This window comes from Podarcis pityusensis, assembly GCF_964106645.2.
Source record: "Podarcis pityusensis genome assembly, chromosome: 5".
NCBI lineage: Eukaryota > Metazoa > Chordata > Lepidosauria > Squamata > Lacertidae > Podarcis > Podarcis pityusensis.
Window position 1 is genome coordinate 21,908,108 of NC_138032.1, and position 21,435 is coordinate 21,929,542.

At 42.1% G+C, this 21,435-nt stretch overlaps 1 protein-coding gene across 8 annotated transcripts in view; it reads left to right on the plus strand.

Moving 5' to 3' along the window:
* PLCH1 (phospholipase C eta 1) overlaps positions 1 to 21,435 on the plus strand; it is a 145,646-nt gene that overhangs the window by 100,590 nt on the left and 23,621 nt on the right. For all 8 annotated transcript variants that reach the window (XM_081007715.1, XM_081007710.1, XM_081007713.1 and 5 more), the window contains 6 exons: positions 190 to 310; positions 2,355 to 2,526; positions 10,171 to 10,278; positions 14,252 to 14,413; positions 18,161 to 18,229; positions 20,759 to 20,853. In XM_081007715.1, the coding sequence (XP_080863841.1) occupies positions 190 to 310; positions 2,355 to 2,526; positions 10,171 to 10,278; positions 14,252 to 14,413; positions 18,161 to 18,229; positions 20,759 to 20,853 (727 nt within the window). The remainder of the gene's footprint in view (positions 1 to 189; positions 311 to 2,354; positions 2,527 to 10,170; positions 10,279 to 14,251; positions 14,414 to 18,160; positions 18,230 to 20,758; positions 20,854 to 21,435) is intronic.

The window sequence follows — 21,435 nt, forward strand, 5'->3', positions numbered from 1 at the left end:
TGTGGAAAAGATGGGACTTGATGCATGTAATAAGAGAATGCTCATTTGTTGAGCAGGATTTCCACATGCCAGATCTTTGTGTGCGTGCTTGGAATGCCTCTTCCTCTCCCATTACCGCGAAAGAAAAAGGGGGAAAGTTTATTCTTTGGAAGAATATTTATTTAATGTGCAACTTTCTTGTCTCAACAGTTGACTGCTGGGATGGTCCTGATGGGGAGCCAGTTGTGCATCATGGTTATACTCTTACATCCAAAATACTTTTTAAAGATGTAGTGGAAGCAATTAACAAAAATGCCTTTGTTAAGAATGAGTAAGTATAGCAGGGACTTTGAACAATTCATAGTAGTACAATTGTACCTTGGAAGCTGAATGGAATCCATTCTGGAATTCCGTTCGATTTCTAAAACGTTCGACTTCCAAGGTGCGGCTTCCGATTGGCTGCAGGAGCTTCCTGCAGCCAATCGGAAGCCACAGAAGCCCTGGTGGACATTTGGCTTCCAAAAGAAGGTTTGCAAACTGGAACACTCACTTCTGGGTTTGTGGTGCTCGGGAACCAAAACGTTTGACTGCTAAGCCGTTCATCAACCAAGGTATGACTGTACATGCATTCAATGACATAATCTCCTGTTACTAAAGTCGCACAGTGATTAATGTAAATCTCTCCCTGTTGCTGTTTTGGGCAATAGATATAGAACTCAATATAGATTTTAACCTCTGGTAAAAACTCTGGAAAAGTGACTTGAAATTTACAGCATGTTATTCTTTCAAGGAGAACTACTTGAAAATGATTCACAGGTGGTATTTAACTCAGAGTAGGCCTGCTAAGATTTACAAGACAGAATTAGATAAGTGCTGGAAGTGTAAAAAGGTGGAGGGAACATTCTTTCATATGTGGTGGACATGTAAAAAGATAAAAGAGTATTGGGAAATGATCTATAATGAATTGGGGAAAAAATGTTTAAAAGTACTTTCCCAAAAAACCCAAAGTACTTTCTGTTGGGGATAATTCAGATTGAAATTCCTAGGTGTCAGAAAAGGTTACTTATGTATGCAACAATTGCGGCCCGTGTTTTGTTAGCCCCCAAAATGGAAAATGAGCAAGGTCCCAGCCAAAGAAGAATGACAACTTAAGTTGACAGAATATGCACAACTTGCAGACTTAACATATAGAATAAGAGAACAAGAAGAACATATGTTTAAAGAAGATTGGAAAATGTTTATTGAATATATGGGAAATATTTGTGTACAGCTGAAAACACTGGCAGCATTAAGATAAATTCAACAGTGTAAATAAGTTTTGATGGATGCAATAATGGAATACTGAATAGTATAGTTTTTATAAAAAAAATCCTTCCAGTAGCACCTTTAAGACCAACTAAGTTAGTTCTTGGTATGAGCTTTCGTGTGCAAGCACACTTCTTCAGATACAGTGTATCTGAAGAAGTGTGCTTGCACACGAAAGCTCATACCAAGAACTAACTTAGCTGGTCTTAAAGGTGCTACTGGAAGGATTTTTTTTATTTTGACTATGGCAGACCAACACGGCTACCTATCTGTAACTGGAAGTATAGTTTTTGTAAAATATGCAGGGATTTAAGATATGTAAAATGAACCATGGAAAGAGATGAAGGGAAGTAATTGATATCTTAAGGATGTAAAATGTGCATTTGAAATCGTAAAACAGAAAAAGTGCACAGTGTAATGTTAATCTCTCGCTGTTGCTGTGTTTGTTTCGACACGCAACTTTTTAAACTCCAGAATTCTAGAGTTGGAAGGGATCCTGAGGGTCATCTAGTCCAGCGCCCTGCAATGCAGGGATCTTTTGCCCAATGTGGGACTCGAACTGACTTTAACTACGAGAGTCACAATCTCTCCCACAGCCAACTACTTACTATTTTTATTAATATTATTTATTAAATTTATATACCGCCCTGCATCGCAACATCTCTGGGCGATTCAGAGAATAAATTACAATAATTCAAGTTTTGCCTCCATCCTCTTCCTTACAAGAGGCAGCGCTGAGACTAAGGGTTGGGGTGTGGGAAAGGAAACTGATAAGCAGCGTCGCTCCCTGGATCGGATGCAAGTCAGAAGACAGGCGGGTGAAGGCAGACTGAGGTTGGTGGAGACATGATGTAGGTTTCTCAAATTAGGTATAGAGTGGAGAAAGTGGATAGAGACAAGTTTTTCTCCCACTCTTCATAATATGAGAGCCTGGGGTCCTCCAACAAAACTGAAGTTATGAAAACCAACACACCGCAATCATTCTGTGTTGTGCTGTGATGTTTGCCGAGATAATTTTTTGAGACCTTGGGGGTCCCTCCCCCTCTCCTCTTCTCTCCTCTTCCTTTTAGATTTCCAATTATATTGTCTATTGAAAACCACTGCAGTATTCAACAGCAAAAGAAAATTGCCCAATACCTCAAGGAGATTTTCAGTGACAAGCTGGACTTGACTTCGGTGAGCATGGGGGATTCCAAGCAGCTTCCAAGTCCTCAGAGTTTGAAAGGCAAAATCCTAGTCAAGGTAAAATGATGTTTTCTTAGTTGCTGAATGGTTGCCCCCTGCTGCCCTCTCCTCTTTCTGTGTTCCTTTTGAAAGGTGATATTTCACCCTCCATAGTTGTGCTGAGGCTTAGCATGCTTTGCCAGAACGACGAGATGTATGTTTGTTCCAGAGACTAAGGTGGGACTGCCAGGGCAGCGAATTCCTCTCCCAACTTGCCCTGCACTTTTCCTGTAATGCAAAAAAGCTATCAATTTATTTATATTTGCCTCTGCCTGGAAATGAAGGCACTTGTAGGAATGTAGCAGGGTGGGGCAGAGACTTTCTATTACAAAGATAAGTTTATTTTCTGTATATTTTTCATTGTGAGAGTTTTACGCTCACAGAGGAATCAAAGACGTCAAGCATAAAATTGCAGTACATTGATACAGCAAATGAGAAGCACAACCCTTACTGCCATCCGCCTGTCTTGAGAGACAATGGAGTGTGCCTCTGGGGGTTAAGTCAAGCCGCTGTGTTAGCCGCACCCGTGGCCTCCTTTGGGCAGAAGCCTGGACAGGATGTGTGGAGTTCCTGGGCTGCCCAGATGACAAGACCCTCCTCTCAGCCTCACTGATCCATCCCAAAGAAAAGCAGAACAATATGTTTGGCACCAGCACGGCTGCAGGTGTTGCCAGAAGGAAGCCACCAAGGTGCCATCCAACCATCTTAGGGCCTCCACTCCAGGTTTTTGTAGGGTTTTGTCAGGGAACTGTCAGAGGCAAGAAATAGAAGGGCAGTTGTGTTACAGGGAGCCTCCGAAAATCTTGCGAAGCAGTTCTTCTTCCGGGGAGGAGGAAAGCTCCACCTCCAGTGGAGAAGAGGTGCAAGGACCAGAGGATGCTAGGAAGAGCCTTAACACCGCTTCTGGGCAAACCGGACAGGAGGGAAACACGCCCTTGCCATCGCCCATCCTTTGCAGTAGTTTGAGGCGCAGAGAGGGGAGGAGACGTTTGGGGGTAACAAAACTCTTATGTTGGGGGAGGTCCAAAAAAAGATCACTCCCGGATTCTGCTAGCGACTGAGCCAGACATGAGCTTTTGGGCTCTTCACCGTAAATAGTTTGCACCAAAATAAAGCCTGTAAAACCAAAGTCGGAGTCCTACCTGGTTACTCTCAAGCAACCGCAACAGCCACCTGACAGGTTTGTTCCTTAACCTTTTCTTCTCCCAAAGATGTCCCACAAGGCAGCAGAGGAGAGGCCCATCTAACAGTCAAATTAAAATAAAGATAAGTCAAATGCAAGCAAGCAACACCCCCATCCCACAACCATAATGTTGTTGTTTTTTAAGTACCTGGTTTGATTGGAAACAAAATAAAATCCACCCACCCCATTTGGGCCACAACAGGAGCTACATCTTCATGGGAGATGAACTGGAAATTGTGTGAATCCTCTATGTCGTTTGTCCCTGAGTACCCTTGTATCTCATTTGCTTTGCGTATGTATGGTATGAAACCAAGAGCAGCAGTGATTTCCTTTATTGACAGTTCAATGTCTGTAAAGGGCTATGGAGCTTGAGACCAGGATACCTGAAAGTTCATTTAACCCTTTATAAACCTAGCCAATCACTGCAGGTTAGGGCATCTTGCATAACCATCTTATCAGGATATCAATTCTGAGCAACGTAGGAAGCAGGCCTTTAGTGCTGGGGAATCCTTTGGAATCCCCTTCCCTTGAATATTAGAAAGACACCATCTTTGTTGTCCTTTTGGTGCCTACTGGAGACCTTCCTCTTTGAACAGGCCTTTTGAGATTTCTCCCAGTCTGCTTTGGCACTGGGGTTGTTTTAGAGATGTTTCTATTTGCTTTATCACTTGTTATTTGCCACCCTGGGTTTCTTTGGGAGAAAGGGTGAGATAATAAATTTTTGTTAAAATTCTACTTAGGCATGTATGCGGGCTTCTGTGCAGGATCCCCATTCAGCTGGCTGGCAGCAAAGGCTTAATACCATCTGACAGAAAACTTGATGGCTTTTCTGAGTAGGAGAACCGTTCCAGTTTCTGACTCTGCCTTTCATGGAGCAGAGTCGCCTCTGGAGAGCTCCGCCTTGGGAATACAGCCAAATATGTTGTTGCATATTTTCATTGGAGAAACAGCAATTTGACATCTGAGTTCTTTAAGATCTCTAGGGTGGGCACCACTGAAATCTGGTGCCTTTTTAGCCTTAGAGCGTTGTCTTTTGTTGTATTTGTTTGGCTAGTTTTTTCAAGACACTCCCCCCTCCAAAAAAGAAAAAAAAAAGATGTGCAGGCATAGATTTCTGTCCAGACATGTTCTGTATGAACATTAATGCAAAGAAGTAGTTTAGTTTCTCTGCAGACTCTCTGGCCCTCTTTCCCTAACCCTTTCATTCCTTTATCGTCTGATAATCCAGTTGCTTTTTTTGTGTGTTTCCAGCTTTGGATCATTTGTCTCCATGTTCTTAGCAACAATATTCCTCCGATTGTCTTGGTTGCTTGTGTCCTTGCCAGCTTACAAATCTTTCGCTGGAGTTTTATGCCTGATTTGGGCAAGTCTTTGACTTCTTGAACAAAAGTTGTTGCGCCTTTCCCCCCCTGATAGCTGTTTGTGGTTTCTGAATGATTTTTGAAGGCAGCCCCAGAAAGAGCACAATTGCAATGTAACTAGTGTATATGCAACCATGGGCAGGTTTGATTGTACCAAGGATGGCTCAACTGTCTCAGCTGGTCAGAAGCACTCCTGGAATGTTGCCACCACTTCTTTCTAGCCAGTCTCAAGGCAACTTTCTACTTCCCAAGTGTGACATTAGCTTGATCTGGTGGATTTTTATTTCCTCTTGATTCTGACTTGGATAAATAACATTGCAGTAGTGATCAAGTGATTTCAGTTGATGTGAGGAGAGCATCCTCTCTTATCACTTTTTGCTTTTAATCAAAATCAGAGAGAGGTAAACACATGTTGCAAAATGTGCATTTAATTTCCTGATCATCAGTCTCAGTCAGACTTTTCATTTTCATAGCATTCTCTCGAATACCACAGTTGATCTGCTCCTACAAGGGAGATTTTGTCTCTTTGAATAATATTATTGATCCTGTAAGTCACTCTTGTACACCACTGATCAGTGGCCATTAAGTGTTGCGCCAAGGAAGTAAAAAGATAACAGGTATATAATGTTATAAACTGGTAGGTGCTCTGTGTAGCAGTCTTGCAGTTAGCCGCTTAATCTGACCAAGTAACAATTCCTTCCAGATGAGTATCGCACTTGGAGAGATGGATCAAAAACACATTGGGTTATATTCCAACTAAGTTCTATTAAGAGTACAGTGGTACCTCAGGTTACATACGCTTCAAGTTACATACACTTCAGGTTACAGACTCTGCTAATCCAGAAAGAGTACTTCAGGTTAAGAACAGTTTCAGGTTAAGAACGGACCTCTGGAACGAATTAAGTACTTAACCCGAGGTACCACTGTAGATCCATTGAAATTAATGGACCTATGTTAGCCATGCTCATTGATTTCAGTGGATCTGCTTTGAATACAACCACTTGGATGCAAATTATTCATCAGTATGGGTGAGCATGTGGGCTGGTAATTTGATGGCCTTTATCTTTTTTTTTTAAGAATAATTTTTTATTAACCGACCAATCACATCAAATCAAACCAAATTACATAAATTCCAAATTACACAGCCGAATTTTATTTTTTTGTTGGGGGTACCCATATTTCAAGTTACGAAGGGGATCCAATCAACTTCTTGCTTCTTACTGCTGTTTTAATGTCCACAAATCTAACCTTATGATGTTCACAGTACTATCCAGTCCTTTCTTATTGTTTTTCCACATCTCTTGTTGTTATTTTCATATATTTTTCCTTTCTCTTTGTGACCTCTGATAGTCTCCACAAGCTGGTTAGAACAGTTTGTAATCCTGCGTGGATATTATTTTTTTTATCCAGTAGCCATATCCAGACGTTTTCCATATAACATCACTTTGATACATCAAAACAGTCTTAGCATCATTAATCTTCACCAATCTGCCTCCTTTCTCAAAACCTCTGAGGAGATTCACCAGGAATGCAGTCTGAAAACAGGTCCGTTCCTCCTCCCGGCTATAAATCCTTTGGCAAGATGGCGACTCCAAAATAATTGCTGCGCCATTCCAAAAGCTCTTATTGCTTCTCGATCTCCATAAAGCATACTTTTGGTTAAAGTTTATCTCCACACAGACCTTAATCATCCTGCTTGGGTCAGTTCAACCGACGATTCTAATGAGGAGGGGTTCTTGTAAATCACATAGAAGGAAAGTAAAAAAGGTCTCCCCCCCATTCAGTCCCGTTGTCAACATACCCAGCCTTTGGTGTATCTTCATCGTAAAATATTCCTGTTTCTCCAACCCGTCGTCTTCTTTTGCAGAGGTCACTTAAATTAGCAGACTTCACTCCCCTTCTTCACTTGAAATATGTGCATTTGCTTCTTTTATAATTAATTATTCCAAATTGCTGCAGCTAGTGCGCGATCAGAGACAGCGTCCAGGAGAGCCGAGGTCCACACGGGGGCATTCTGCCTAGGGCCCTCACCCCCTTCTTTTGAATTAGGGGGTGATTTATGGGCACAGCAGGCAAGGGCAGTGTTCCCCATTTCCTTGGGGCAACAAGGGAGGCTGCCTACTTCCATAACAGCCTCTTAATTACCCCGTGTGGGTCGGAGAGATGGTATTGTCGGCCATCTTCCAATGCGCCCCTAGTGGCCCCCCAATTTGATGGCCTTTATCTTGCCACCTTCCTATAATCCTTTACTTGGGACGAGTCGTTCAGCCCTGTGTCTATATTGTATGTCACTGGACATTCAGAAACACTCATGCAGAGATAGAATCATAGAAACATGGAGCTGGAAAAGACCTTTCAGGTCATCTAGTTAAGCACCCTACCCAATGATGGCAGGAAATCCAGAGCTAGATTTTGCCTCTGCTTGAGGACTTGCAGTGCGGGAAATCCCAGGCCCCCACTACCAAATTGATTCCACCATCTAACTCAGAGTTTCCATCTAACTGGGGTCTCCAGCTGTTTTTGGACTACAATACCCATCACACCTGACAACTGGTCCTGCTAGCTAGGGATGATGGGAGTTGTAGTCCAACAACAGCTGGAGACCCAAGTTAGGGAAACTCTCATCTAGCTGCTCTTACCATCAGAAACTTTCTCTTTCTTTCTGCTTAACTGAAGTCTACCGTAAGCCCATCAAATGTAGCCATAACCTCTGGGGCAATGGAGAACAAGTCACCTTCTAAGTCAGTGGTGCTTTTAAAAGAGGATTAGAGAAATCCATGAAGGATTAAGCTAGCAGTGGCTACCAACCCTGATGGTTATGTTCTGCCTTTGCCATTTGCTGGAAGCCACAGGAGGAGAGAGACCTGCTGCCGCTGCTCTCAGGTCCTCCTGCTTGCAGACTTCCTACAAGCATCTCTGGTTTAGTCTGACCTACCTCTTTTTTATAATATATAAAAATTTATTTATTTGGTTTTTCAGATTAAAGTTTTATAATCACATACCCCAGGCATGTCCAACAGGTAGATTGTGATCTACTGATAGATTGTGGGGTGTTCCTGGTAGGTCTCTGGCCCCCCAGTGATCTCCTCCCCCCCAAAAGGGGAAAAAACAACCGTGGCTTCCTAAAGAAAGCTCAACAACTTTGGTCCATCTAATGACAATGGGTAGAACACTGCCATTTTTTTAATATTGTGAGTAGATCGCAGTCTATTGGGAGTTGGACGTCCCTGACATACCCAATATACATCGTAAAAACAAGATTCCAAAGAATCTCCTGGACTTCCCTCCTCCCCTTTGTGGGTCCTATTGTTAATAATTTCCTTCTGCATCTCTTAGGATAATCCAAACCTTTTACATCTCCATTATGTCCAAAATTCGCCATTAAACTACAAGTGTTACTCCGATCGTACTAACGATTTTAGCTGTTTACAATGGTTTTTAAGATAAATTATAAATTTTCCCCATTCCATATTAAAATTTTGGTCTTCCTGATTTCTGATTCTTCTGGTCATTTTAGCCATTTTGGCATAAATGACCTACCTCAAAGGCTTGCCGTGTGGCTAAAAAGTCACCTTGGGCTCCTTGGAAGAATGTAGGATAGAAATGTAATTTTTTAAAAAAGAAAAACAATGTAAGAAATCATTTTTACAATAGCAATGGCTCCCTTGTAAAATATGTGCTAATCACTGACGAATTGCATACAGACCCAAGCTTGGTGCAACTTTCGCATTTAGTACTGGATAAATGTACATCAGTTTGCAGTGCAATCCTAACCTTGCTTACTAGGAAGTAAGTCCTGCTGAATTCAAAGAGGCTTACTCGCAAGTAAGTGGGATTAGGATCGTAGCCTTTGCCTGTACTGAGCAACCCATGATTTAGCACAAGCCGCTTCATTTGTTTTACATCCTTATTTGCAGCCAATCTTAACGACGCTTAAGATATTCTGATGTAATGCTTAATGAAAATGAATGGTTTAATGAAAATGAACAGTGCAGCGTTTTGTCTTCATTAGTGCCGGAGATAGCAGAGCTGAGTGTTTTTCCAGCTTGGCCAGTGGAACTGAAAGAATTTAGACCAAGGGTAGCCAACGTGGTGCTCTCAGTATGCTATCAGACTCCATCTTCCATCGCTGCTGGTCATTGGCTATCCTGGCTGGGGCTGATGGCAGCTGGGATGCAGCAACATCTGGGGGGGCACCCCATTGGCTACTTCAGATATGGACGGCAAAGTAATGCAAAACATGTAGCAGGGAGAGCATCTTCCTTGTCATTGTTATGTAATAATGACAAGCTTGTACCAAAACACTGACACTTGCGTACTGTATTATATAAAGTGATATCGCACTACGCGAAGTGGAACAAGCATGATTCTCCACATCTGGAGCTTGCAGGTCTGTTCTGACCCATTAGTGTCTGAAAGGCTCAAGATACTCATTTACAAGTATGTCAGCAATCCTTAGTGCACATCTGTCAGAAGCCAGGCTGAGCTTCTAATTTAGGACTGCCCAGTAAACTTCGAAATAAATCCTCATAGTTCGGTTCTCTGTGGGCGACACAGTGCGTAGCTCAGAATTAAAATTGAAATAGTGGCTAGGGTTTTTTTAAAAAAGGAAAGGAGGGAGAGAGAGAGCGCGCTTCATGTTAAAAACATAGTAATTTCCTGAATGCACACCAGATCAGAAAGATATATCAGCTATATTCTGCAGGGATCACTGCAGGATCCAGCAGTGTGTCCAAATATTTCAGAAATTTGTTGAATGAAAGAGCAGAGTGTATGTGTAATAACTGTGCAGGACATTCGAAACTTGGAGGGACCGCAAACAATTTGGAAGATTTTAAAGAATATTTTGCAGCCTTTGTTTAATAGAAATGGACGGGCCCCCTTCCCTGTGTGGGTGGTGCTATTCTACTATGTAAACAAGGGCATTCACAGTCTGAACATCAGAAGCAGACAGAATTATGTGATGCCTGCATATTTGATAGAATCATGACGGAGGTCTTTAGATGACTTCAATATATTTTATCGTAAGGAAATATTTCTGCTGCGTAATAAAGATGTACTCGATTTGAATTTCAAATGACTGTAGCAATTTTGTGCTGTAACGCTCATTTTTTTCAGGGTAAAAAGCTCCCGTATAGTCTTGGAGCAGATGCTGAAGAAGGAGAGGTTTCTGATGAAGACAGTGCTGATGAAATTGAAGATGATTGCAAGTTAAAGGTTTCTTACGTAAGTGTGCTTAGCAACTTCCCTATAACTAATTTTCCAGCAGTTGCGCAGAGCTGCATTTCACACACAGCTTAAGTTGAAATGTGAATTGCATGTGACGTTTTCGCGTTCAAGGAGCTGAACCATGTTTTAATAGCCCTATTCTCACTTGCCTGAGTACCGCGTTTCCCTTTGGTGAGGCTCCTTGCTGCTGAGGTGTGTTTCCGGATACAAGAACTTCTTAGCCATACGTTGATATTCCCACTAACATAGATTTTAAGGTCCTTAAGGCAAGGGGCCTATCTTTTATGAAACTCTGTAAAGTTTGATGTCTGTTGATGCTGCTGGGATAACGAGGATGATTAATCATGGCTTGGATCCAAATTGCCCTCTGGTGAAGAGAAAAGACTCCTTCTGTTGGTGGAAGGGACTTCGATCCAGCAGAGACTCCTTCTGGGGAAAGGGGAATAAAACCCTCTTCCCACTGCAATCTATCATATACCACCATCTGCACTGTTATGTAGGTTCCCTCAGTTCTCTAGACTTCTGAGAGACATAGGGAATTGGGAATAAATGAAAATTGCATTCCACTTTTCTCCAGTACGTGTGTCCCATATGTGGGACTTTTCTCATGGGAACTGTGGATCCAACCCAGTTATACTCGTGTGTGTGTGTGTGTGTGTGTGTGTGTAAGTGTAAATAAAATTATTTATATAGTAATATACATACACATATGCACCCCGCCCCCAGTTCTCATGAGAAGAGTTCCACATATGAGACACCACACACACACACACACACACACACACAGAGTAAAGGACCCCTGGATGGTTAAGTCCAGTCAAAGGCAACTATGGGGTGTGGCACTCATCTCGCTTCAGGCCAAGGGACAGCTTTCAGGGTCATGTGGCCAGCATGACTAAACCGCTTCTGGCGCACAGAGGAAACGCTGTTTACCTTCCTGCCACATCTACTTGCACTGGCGTGCTTTTGAACTGCTAGTTTGGCAGAAGCTGGGACAGAGCAACAGGAGCTCACCCCATCGTGCAGATTTGAACTGCCAACCTTCTGATCGGCAAACCCAAGAGGCTCAGTGGTTTAGACCGCAGCGCCACCTGTGTCCATGTGTGCGTCCGTGTGTGTGTGTGTGTGTGTGTGTGTGTGTGTGTATCTCCCTTGTTTCTCCACCATGTTGTACTTTGATGGTTTGTTTCTTCTGTCTGCACTTGCTCTTCTTCCCTCTTGCTGTTTTCCATTTGTGTCTTGTCTGGAAGTGGATTTTTTAAAAAATGAAATCTTTTGCTCAGTGGCAATGCAGCAAGGCTGCTCAGTCATGAACAGATGGTTTGTTCCAGCTCAGAGGAGTTCATACTTGACTGGCTCAAAATATTTCACATGTATTTATAATCTTTTACCATTCTGATAGAGAGTTGGTCCGTCTAGGCAACTGGCAAGGGGACTCCAGTGATTTGCAGGTCAGCATGTGATGGTGTGGATTTTGGTTTCTCATTCTCCACCTTGCCCACAGTGGAGCTCTTATGTTTACCAAGATGCCTGCAAAACGAGCTCTTTCCTGGCTCTTTCCTAATTTGCATCAGCTAGTGGGACATAAACATTTTGCAAGCAGGCTGGGAATGGTTTTGCTGCTTTAGATATTACAGGGTCCCATCAGATTTGGTTCAGAGAGAGAGAAGCAGATGCTCATAATACTGTTCCTCTCTTAAGCACTTTTACCACAGGGTACTTCAAGATTATCCGACACTGCAGCATTGTCTTACATTTATGCATCAAAGGGACCAAATTGAAATCAGATGAACACATTAATACTTAACCGACATGATGGAACCTTGAGAGCATTCCCATTTTGAAAAACCATTTCCTAAATGGTTGTTTCAAATGGTGAAGCTCAGAACGCTGCACAACACTGGATCACCCCTTTTGTGCCCTCTGTGAGATTGTCTTCCACAGAGAGATGATTTGTCTTTGGGTGCTCAAAGCACAAGGCAGAGAAACTGCACGCAGTGACCCAAGAAGTTATATCCCCTCAGTGCCACCTCTGCATGAACACATTGTATTTTCCTGTAGCAATAGCTCCAAAGCCACAGTGAGACCAGGAAATGCTACTTAGGGAACAAGATCGATGACTCAGAGCAGGGCTTTTAGTGTGGCTGTTCTATGGAAGAGCATTCCTGTCAGAATACGACAGGTGCCCACTGCCCGCACTTTCTGGAAGCAGTTGGAGGCATTTTAGACTTTCCTAGCTAGATATATGGGTCTTTACCATGAATATCTATTATGTATGGTTTTCATTTTGTTTTAAATGTATCTGCTGCCTTTGTTTTTCTCCTTGAGATGGTTGTTTAGAAGGCAATTAATAAATCAGTAGTGATGATAATAAAAATAATAATACCCACCCAGAAGCATGGGTGTGTTTGCCTCATCCCACTTTCTTGTCCTGCTGTAAAAAGGAACCCGGGTGAAGTATAAAGCTACTGAATATTTCAGGTTAACATTATGGATAGCATCACATTTCCAGTTCTTCATTCTTGCACTCTGTGAATCTGCTGTAGAGGCTCCCCTAACCCTCTGGAGCTGACCGTGAGTTGCACACAGGGAAGTTCCTTGCGTCTCCTGTAGCATTGGATACAGCACTCTGTTAATTTCATTCGTCTACTCAAACACCTGCATATTCATTGTAACAATTTAGTTGAGCCCTACCCTTCCCAGTGGGAAATGGTGCTCAGTGTGTCATTGGCAACCAAGGAGAGGCCTTGCAGATCACCTCTTGTGTTTCCCTGCTCTATGCATATGTCCATGAAGCCATCACATGACTACTTCCCCATAAGAAGCCCTCTAAACCACATTGGCTCTAGGTATATCTTAAGTATTTCTGAGGGATGCTCATGTTCATCAGTTTATTTCCAGGTAGTTTTGGTTGTGTTGTTCTAAAAAAGAGCTCATCTGTTTTGTCTCTGTGGTTGGTTTTCCCCACCCCACTCCCAATTTATGTATCTCATTAAAAAATGTTATCTAGGTGACACAGTAAAATAGATAGAATTAAAAGCAACAATGCAAACCCTTGCTGAAGCTGAGCCAGCAATACATAAAATCCATCCATAAAATCCTATATAGACAGACACGAATTCACATTCCAGCAACCAGTCCTACAGAAGTGACAGATCTTACTGTTAAGATAATGTACCCCAACCGTCGGAAACCCGGTGGCCCAAAGATCTATTGGACAACAACTCTCATCAGCCTTGGCCAGTAGCTGGGTCTATAGTCCAGAATTTATGGAGAGGCCTAGGTTAGTGAAGGGACGCAGGTGGCGCTGTGGTCTAAACCACGGAGCCTAGGGCTTGCTTATCAGAAGGTCAGCGGTTCAAATCTCCACGACGAAGTGAGTTCCCGTTGTTCGGTCCCAGCTCCACTAGCAGTTCGAAAGCACGTCAAAGTGCAAGTAGATAAATAGGTACCGCTGTGGCGGGAAGGTAAACGGCGTTTCCGTGTGCTGCTCTGGTTCGCCTGAAGTGGTTTAGTCATGCTGGCCACATGACCCGGAAGCTGTCTGTGGACAAACGCCAGCTCCCTCGGCCAGTAAAGCGAGATGAGCTCTGCAACTCCAGAGTCGTCCGCGACTGGACGTAATGGTCAGGGGTACCTTTACCTTTAGGTTAGTGAAGGATAACAGCCCATTGAGTGAGGCAATCCCCAAATTTGTAAGGGAAATGCTGAGGGAGGATTGACTCTTTAGGGAAAGTCACACTGGTTTTTATTGCCACCCCAGGAGTTCTAACAGGCAGAATATTAGAATGAATACCCACCTTGAAGAGATTTTAGTTTCCTTTTTTACCCAAATTCACTACTACTGCAAAGAACCTGTAGGGAGAATCAGTTTACTTGGGAGTGGAAACAACTACCTTGCTCTGTTTGCTTAAGAAAAGGGAAAAAAAACCATTGAGCATTTTGCATTGGCCTGACTGATCTATTTCAGAGTAATGGCACCACTGAGCACCAGGTGGAATCTTTTATAAGGAAGAAACTTGAATCCTTGCTAAAAGAGTCTCAGATCAGGGACAAAGAAGACCCCGACAGCTTCACGGTGAGAGCACTCTTAAAAGCAACACACGAAGGTTTAAACGTAAACTTCAAACAGGTAAGATTTCTCTTTCTTCCCCTCCCCCTTTCTACTGAGTTCTTCTAGCATTGTTGAGATGAGGTTAGCATTCATTGCAGGTTTGCTGTGAGAAAGAAATAGTCATGCTTCATTTTATATAAGAAATGCCTCTCAGTGAAATTTGCAAAATGCATTGTATAGGAGCTGCTTTTAAAAAGAAGTTACTTTCCCACCTCCAAAAAACAAATAAAATAAGGAAGCAGCATACCTTTGTATTTATGTATGTATTTGCAAATAAAGATTTACAGTGGATGTTCTGGGTTCTTGGTGAGAATGATAGTTCCACATTTGGTTCTTTTCTGGAAAATATGAGCTGCAGAAAATGCATCTGAATCACCTTCATTGTGACCTACCAGGATGTTTAGGAAAAACAGAAGAAGTGATTTCCTTTAGGAAGGTATTCAATGTGACTCATGGCTAATGGCATTGTGTGGAGGGACTTGCAGTTGAAGCAGATTTGCAAACCATTGTCTACACTAACTATGATTTAGCATATCTGAATTAGGAAACCATAGTTAATGGCTATTGATTTGCCTCAGAAATCTGCCTTGCCATAGAATCCAGCCAGATGGGTGGGGTATAAATAATAAATTGTTGTTATTATTGTTATAGTGCTGACAGGACTTTAAGTGTCTCTCAACACTGGTTCACTAAGCCTGCTTGAAAACATTCACAGCTTCACTTTCCAGGCTGCACACAATCTACCATACAGTGGTTTATATCCTTCACAATGGAATAACATTAAATTATACTGACAAAAAACATAATAATGGCAAGATTGTATGTGGCAGCTTAAAACCAAATTTGAATCTTATCTGCCCCACAGCGCCACTCTCCCTGCCCTATCATACAGCTTGGGACTAAGTTATTGAGAGACTGCCTGATCTCTTGTATCCCCAGTTGGTTCCAAAAGATCAGAAACTTGATCTGTCTTGGAGCAGAGATTTCAGTGTGGCTGCCCCTGTTCTGTGGAAGACCCCTGTCAGAATATGACAGGTGCCCACAATCTACACTTTTTAGAAACATCTGAAGAAATCTTTTGTTCTGACAAGCTTGACCTAGCTGGATGAATAGGTCTCTGCCATTAGTGTTTCCTCTTACCATTTTTAAATTAATTTGCTGTTATTTTCTGTGATGTTTTAACTGTTTTTAGCTGTTTCTATCGTATTGTGTAGATCGCCTTGAGACATGTATGTGGAAGATGATTAATTAATTAAAAGTATCACCATCTTAGACTGTATAATCATCCGCCATGGGAATGGTACTGTGCGACACCCCCCCCCCCATAAAATTGTCTCAAGAAGTAGGTCAAGAAACATTTTTTCACGAACCTAAATAAATATAGCATTAAAAAAAGCAATGAATGGCAGAAGATGTACTAAAAGAGATTGGGAGACCATTTGGGAAATCATTCGCAACCTATAGTTAGTCTTTTTGAAGCAACTTTGAAAATGTGTGCTAAATATTTGATTCTTATTCCTTTAAAAGTTCTAAAAAGTGTCCTGCAGGGTCATGTTAAAAATATTTTTTTCTGTTGGAGGCACAGACCTTTAAGGGACATACAAAGGGGAATATTTCCTTTGACTGTCAAAAAGTCCATATGTCTTCTCTTCTCTGATGCCAGCAGCTAACATTCCTTTCTTAGCCCTAAGCGTTCGGCTCAAAGACTCGTCAGCGACTTTTAAATAAAGAAATATATAGTTGGACACCAAGTGCCAGCATCTCCCTCTGTTCCTTCCATGCCCACTCACATGGAGAGGTTTAAACCTTTTGAGCAACTGAGGCCCTATCTGCACTTTACATTTAAAGTAGTATCAAGCCACTTTAATGTTCATGGCTTCCTGGGAACTGTTGTTTGTTAAGGATGCTGAGAGTTCTTGGGAGATCCCTCGTCTCCTCACAATTCCCAGTGATTTAGCAATCCTTCCCTCTTCGCAGGGAACTCTTTATCGCCACAAGATCCCTGTGAGGTTGGATTAGTCTGAGAGGCTCTGGGTGGCCCAAGGTCACCCACTCAGCTCCATGGCTGAATGGGAATTTGTAATTTGTACCCTTCTCTACCCTTTTCTGTCACATGAATTGCTATACCACACTGGGTTTCCTTGTTTCTTTTTATTGCTGCAGCAGTAACATAAACATCAAAACCAATCACAGAGCAAAATAATCCAATAAAACCGGTTAGTGAAAACAAGCAGCCAAATCAATGGGCAAAGACCTTTGCCATTTGGCGGAAGACCACTACATGGAGCCCAGCAAGCCTAGATCAAACTAGGGATTGTGGGAATGTTGTGGATAGTAGAAGAGGATATATTGATTAAATACTGTCCTTCCTCACTCACGCTAGTGAGCTAGTAGCAGAGCACATTCCCTTGTACATTGCAGGAAGCTAGTTCATGGATTCGTGAGAATCCATTTGCGTTAAGCAATCAAGTAACAATAAGGTTTACTTACATTCAGTTCACAGTATGATCCTGAAGGCAGGCTTTATCTTGTAGTTACAGTTACACAAAAAAGTGTGAGTTCATCCTCTGTGAGGGATGATCCCTTGTGCTGCTGGCTGAGAGCCAGCAGACAGCAAAAGACAAAATGGAGAGAAGGGATCAAGAGAGAGAGATGGCTGCGTGACTGGCCCTTTTGTGGGGTCTGCCAGGGTCACGCCCATCTACCTGGTCACACCCAGGGGGAGGATGCTCCAGACCAGGCGTGACAGGAAGTCCTCCTGGCTGGAGCAACATTCCCCTGTGTGTCCACTCTGGGCAAACAGGAAATGTTGTATTTGAGTGCTTCAGTGATGTTCCATCCCACAGGGATGAGTAATGTCCCTGAAAGAGACATTAAGTGATGCTTAATGTTAAATAGGCTAGTGCATATGAAGAGGAAGGGGTGGAAGAGCTGTGAGTGAACTATGCTCCCACCCCTGCATGTGCTGAAGAGATATCCTGGGGTGTATCCTGCATCCTGAACTGGAAATAAATATTTGGAAAAGTAGGTTTGAATTTGTAGAGCTTGACTAGCCAAAAAAAAGAAAAGAAAGGAGAAGCCATTACTTGTTCTTCGCAAAAAAAGCTAATGGAAAATACATTTCTGCCACAGGCCGCACATTTATGTAACTGGAAGGATTTGTGCTGTGAATAGTTGAGGCGATGTATTTCAGTGCCTCTTTTCAGCTCTTCAAAGCGATAAAGGGATGTGATGTTCTGACAGCAACACTGGGTCCTGCCACAGATCATCAAACTGATGACCCAGGGGATCTCTCTTACAGCAAACCTCAGGTGGCCTAGCAAACATCACTTCTGTCTCTGTGTCTTTGGGTTGTGTGCATGTTTTTTTATTTATTCCCTGTTTATCTACAGGTTTCGGAAGTGTGAGGTTTGATATGTTTGTTCACCTGGATCACACTTTCATTTTTGATTCCTCATAAGTCGATTCTTCTTTTTCCTCTCTTTATCTGCTTCATTTGCATTCCTGCGACCCCTTCAAAGAACTTAATTATTGGGAGTACAGACACAAGCTAAATATTACAGTCTGTGCTGATATATATAATATTTAGCTTATCCTCTGTGATGAGTGTTCTGGTCCGAAAAATGAGGGGAGCCTCAGTTTGAGGAAGGCTGATTTTCACATATAGTCCCATTCGTCTGGGAGCAAATACAATACATGTGTTTACGATATAAAAAAACCCCATTTCCTTGGTCATTGGGTTATTTGCTTATTTTGCTTCCATAGAACTCAGATGTAAAAGATACTGGCAAGAAATCCCACAGTAGACTAATGAGCAATTTTGGTAAACATAAGGTAAGCAGAGCTAAAACTTCCACCTACGTTTTTCATGGTTATAATAATGATAATTATTTTATTTCTAGAGCAGCTTCTGTGTACGTGTTGCTTTACATAGAACAGGTATGACAAGTCCCAACCTCCAAGGGGCTTGCAATCCGAAACAGTCGTAGGGAAACAGCAGGAGAAGCTGGGGGAAATGGAGGCACTGCTCGGCAAGAATAGGCAGTTTTAATTTTTATATTTATGTCCCACGTATCCTCCGAGGAGCTCTTCCCCTTTTGACCTCACCACAACCCTGTGAGGTAGGTTAAGCTGAGAAAATGTGACTGGTCCAAGGTCAGCCATGATATAATTGGAGCCCTCGCATGGCACAGAATCAAGAAAAGAGCCCTGATGGATCAACTCAAACATCTAGTCCAGCATTCTGTTTCCACAGTAGCCAACCAGGCAGCTTATACAAAGCCTGCAAGCAAGACATAAGTGCAGGATCCCTGTCCCACTCATGACTCCCAGCTTTGTTTCACCAGTTCTTTCTGCAGATGGTAAGGCCAGTGTAAAACATAATTTATTTCTTTAAACTTTAGCAGGCAGCACATGTAACTTTTACACACACACACACACACACACACACACACACCTATATGTAACGTTCTTTGGCTTTCAAGGAACTGAAAAAGGACAATTAATGAGCTGTTAGTCATTCAATTCGCAGATGCGTCCCACAACTTCCAGCTCATATTTGCTAATGGGGACTATTGACAATTGACATTCCCATCACACTGATAAGAGAACAAATGTTGTACAGTAGAATGCTTGTGAGAGAAATCAGCCTCTGGAGAACTTACAATTACTCACTACTTTGAAGACTGCAAAATATTTCAATAATGCAACGATTTCAGCTAATTAGCCTAATTAGGCTTGCCCTGATTTTTTTCCACGTCTGCATGAAAAACAGAATGAATATTCTCCTTAATGACCATTGTGGAAATTGATTGACTTTGTGCACTTCTGGCAATAAGAGATATTTAGTAATGCTGTACTGGAAGCGTTCTCCCTTTGAATTTAAAAATGTAAAAGTCTGCAGATGTGAATGAATTTCACTAAAATTCATTTAGCTCATAAGTAGTTCTTTAAAAGAATTGTACCCCTATATGTGGGAGGGTTTTGACATATTCCCTTTTAGATGTTGGCATTGCATTTTGCTGGACGTCCCTGCCAGTGTCCTTCACCAGAGTCCCATACTTTTTCTTTGACCTTCCCATGCCATTCATTCAATAAATCCTTGAAATACTGACATTTCAGGGTCGACAGAGAAATAGACGCATGGGGAGAAAAATACCTGGGTTGTTTTCTTATTTCTTTCCTTCCTTCAAAATACATTGCTGTCTGTGAAAGTAGGTATAAAATGATTGTGACAATGGGTTTCAGAACTCTGCATAATCCCCTCCCCCATAAAAAATCTTAAATTATGCAAGTTTGAGGACTTTATAGAAACCTAGTTTTCTGTAAACTGGCTGCTCTTTTGCAAACAGTTTACGATCACTGTTACAACTGGAGTTTTGTTCAGTTCTCTCACCTTTTGGTATGTGCCGAGCAGGGAGTAAGATGGTTTGCCATCAAATTCAGTGGAAGAGCTCATTCTTTCTCAATTAAATTAATTATTTTCCAGTCAAATCAACAGGACTTACCGGCTATTGATCTTGGCTGGAGCAAAACCTTTGTAAATCGAACATAACTCTTGGCACTAGTGCTTAGGACAGTAGCTCAGTGACAAGAGTGCATGAATTTGCATGCCAAATTTTCCAGGTTCAATCCCTCAACCTTCCATTTAAAATGCTCAAGGGAAATCTCCTTTTGGGACCCTGGGAAGCTCCTGTTAGCCTGAGGCTGCATTCACATGGCAGCTTATTCTATTTTCGCGTCATTTCCCCAACTCTTCATTTCTGCGTTCTGTTTGAGCTTTCACACAACATAAAAGCCACACCCAGAAATACAGTGGTACCTCAGGTTACATACGCTTCAGGTTACATATGCTTCAGGTTACAGACTCCGCTAACCCAGAAATAGTGCTTCAGGTTAAGAAGTTTGCTTCAGGATGAGAACAGAAATCGTGCTCCGGCGGCACGGCAGCAGCAGGAGGCCCCATTAGCTAAAGTGGTGCTTCAGGTTAAGAACAGTTTCAGGTTAAGAACGAATTAAGTACTTAACCCGAGGTACCACTGTATAGTGGAATTTAGCAAAATTTGAGTACTTGCTTCTGGCTGGGATGGGGTGGGGGCATAAACTTGTTTGCAAATAACACAGAAAAATGAGCACTAAACTTGTTCTGTATTCCACTATATTTCTGTAAGTGGCTTTTACGCCATGTGAAATCTCAACCAGAATGCAGAAATTAACAGTTAGGTAAACATTGTGAAATGGGGAGGTGAAAATGAGGGGGGTGAACTTCAGTGCGAATGTAGCCTGGGCAGACCACACTGGAAATGAACGGTAATTTTTTATAGTTCACCACACAGTTAAATCAGATATTGTTTTCTCAATCAGAAGGCAGCAAAACCAAGGCCCAAATCTCATAGCGCATCTGATGATGAGGATTCTCAACAAAATTGTTCTGGGAAGGAACCTGGACAGCTATACAGGTTAGTAATTGTCACTTTCCCCCAGCTGTTTTACTGCCAAATCAGGCAATCTGCAAATGTACATTTCCCCCGGAATGTAACCAGCATTAGCTTTTTAGAATGAATAAAGCAATACTGGGTGTTTGTGTGTGAGGACATATTCAATTTTTAGATGAAAACAGGCAGAACCAAAAATACTGCCTGTCTAAACTCATTATGCTACTGAATGTAATAAACAAAGCATATATTTGCTGCAGAGCCAAAACTACCTTTTCCTATTGTCCTGCACATCTTGCCTTCATTTAATAAGAGAACTTATTTCTATCCCGAAACTGTTGCTTCTGTTGGAGAGATGTATCTGGAAGGCATATCTGTATGAAGGATGGGTTGTGGGGCGGAGAGGCAGAGGCAGGGTTAAAAAAATGAATTGGAGTTTTGGAAAAGGCTTCACCTCCTGGCCAGCCTATTTCTTTCCTCTGTTTGGTTGTCTTTTATTTTGTAGCATGCCTTCTAGTCAAGTAATAACTGTTGTTGTTTAAGAAAAGGCATTGGATTCGTCTGGGCTTAGTAGTAGGATAGAGAGAGAAGCTGACAAATCTAGCC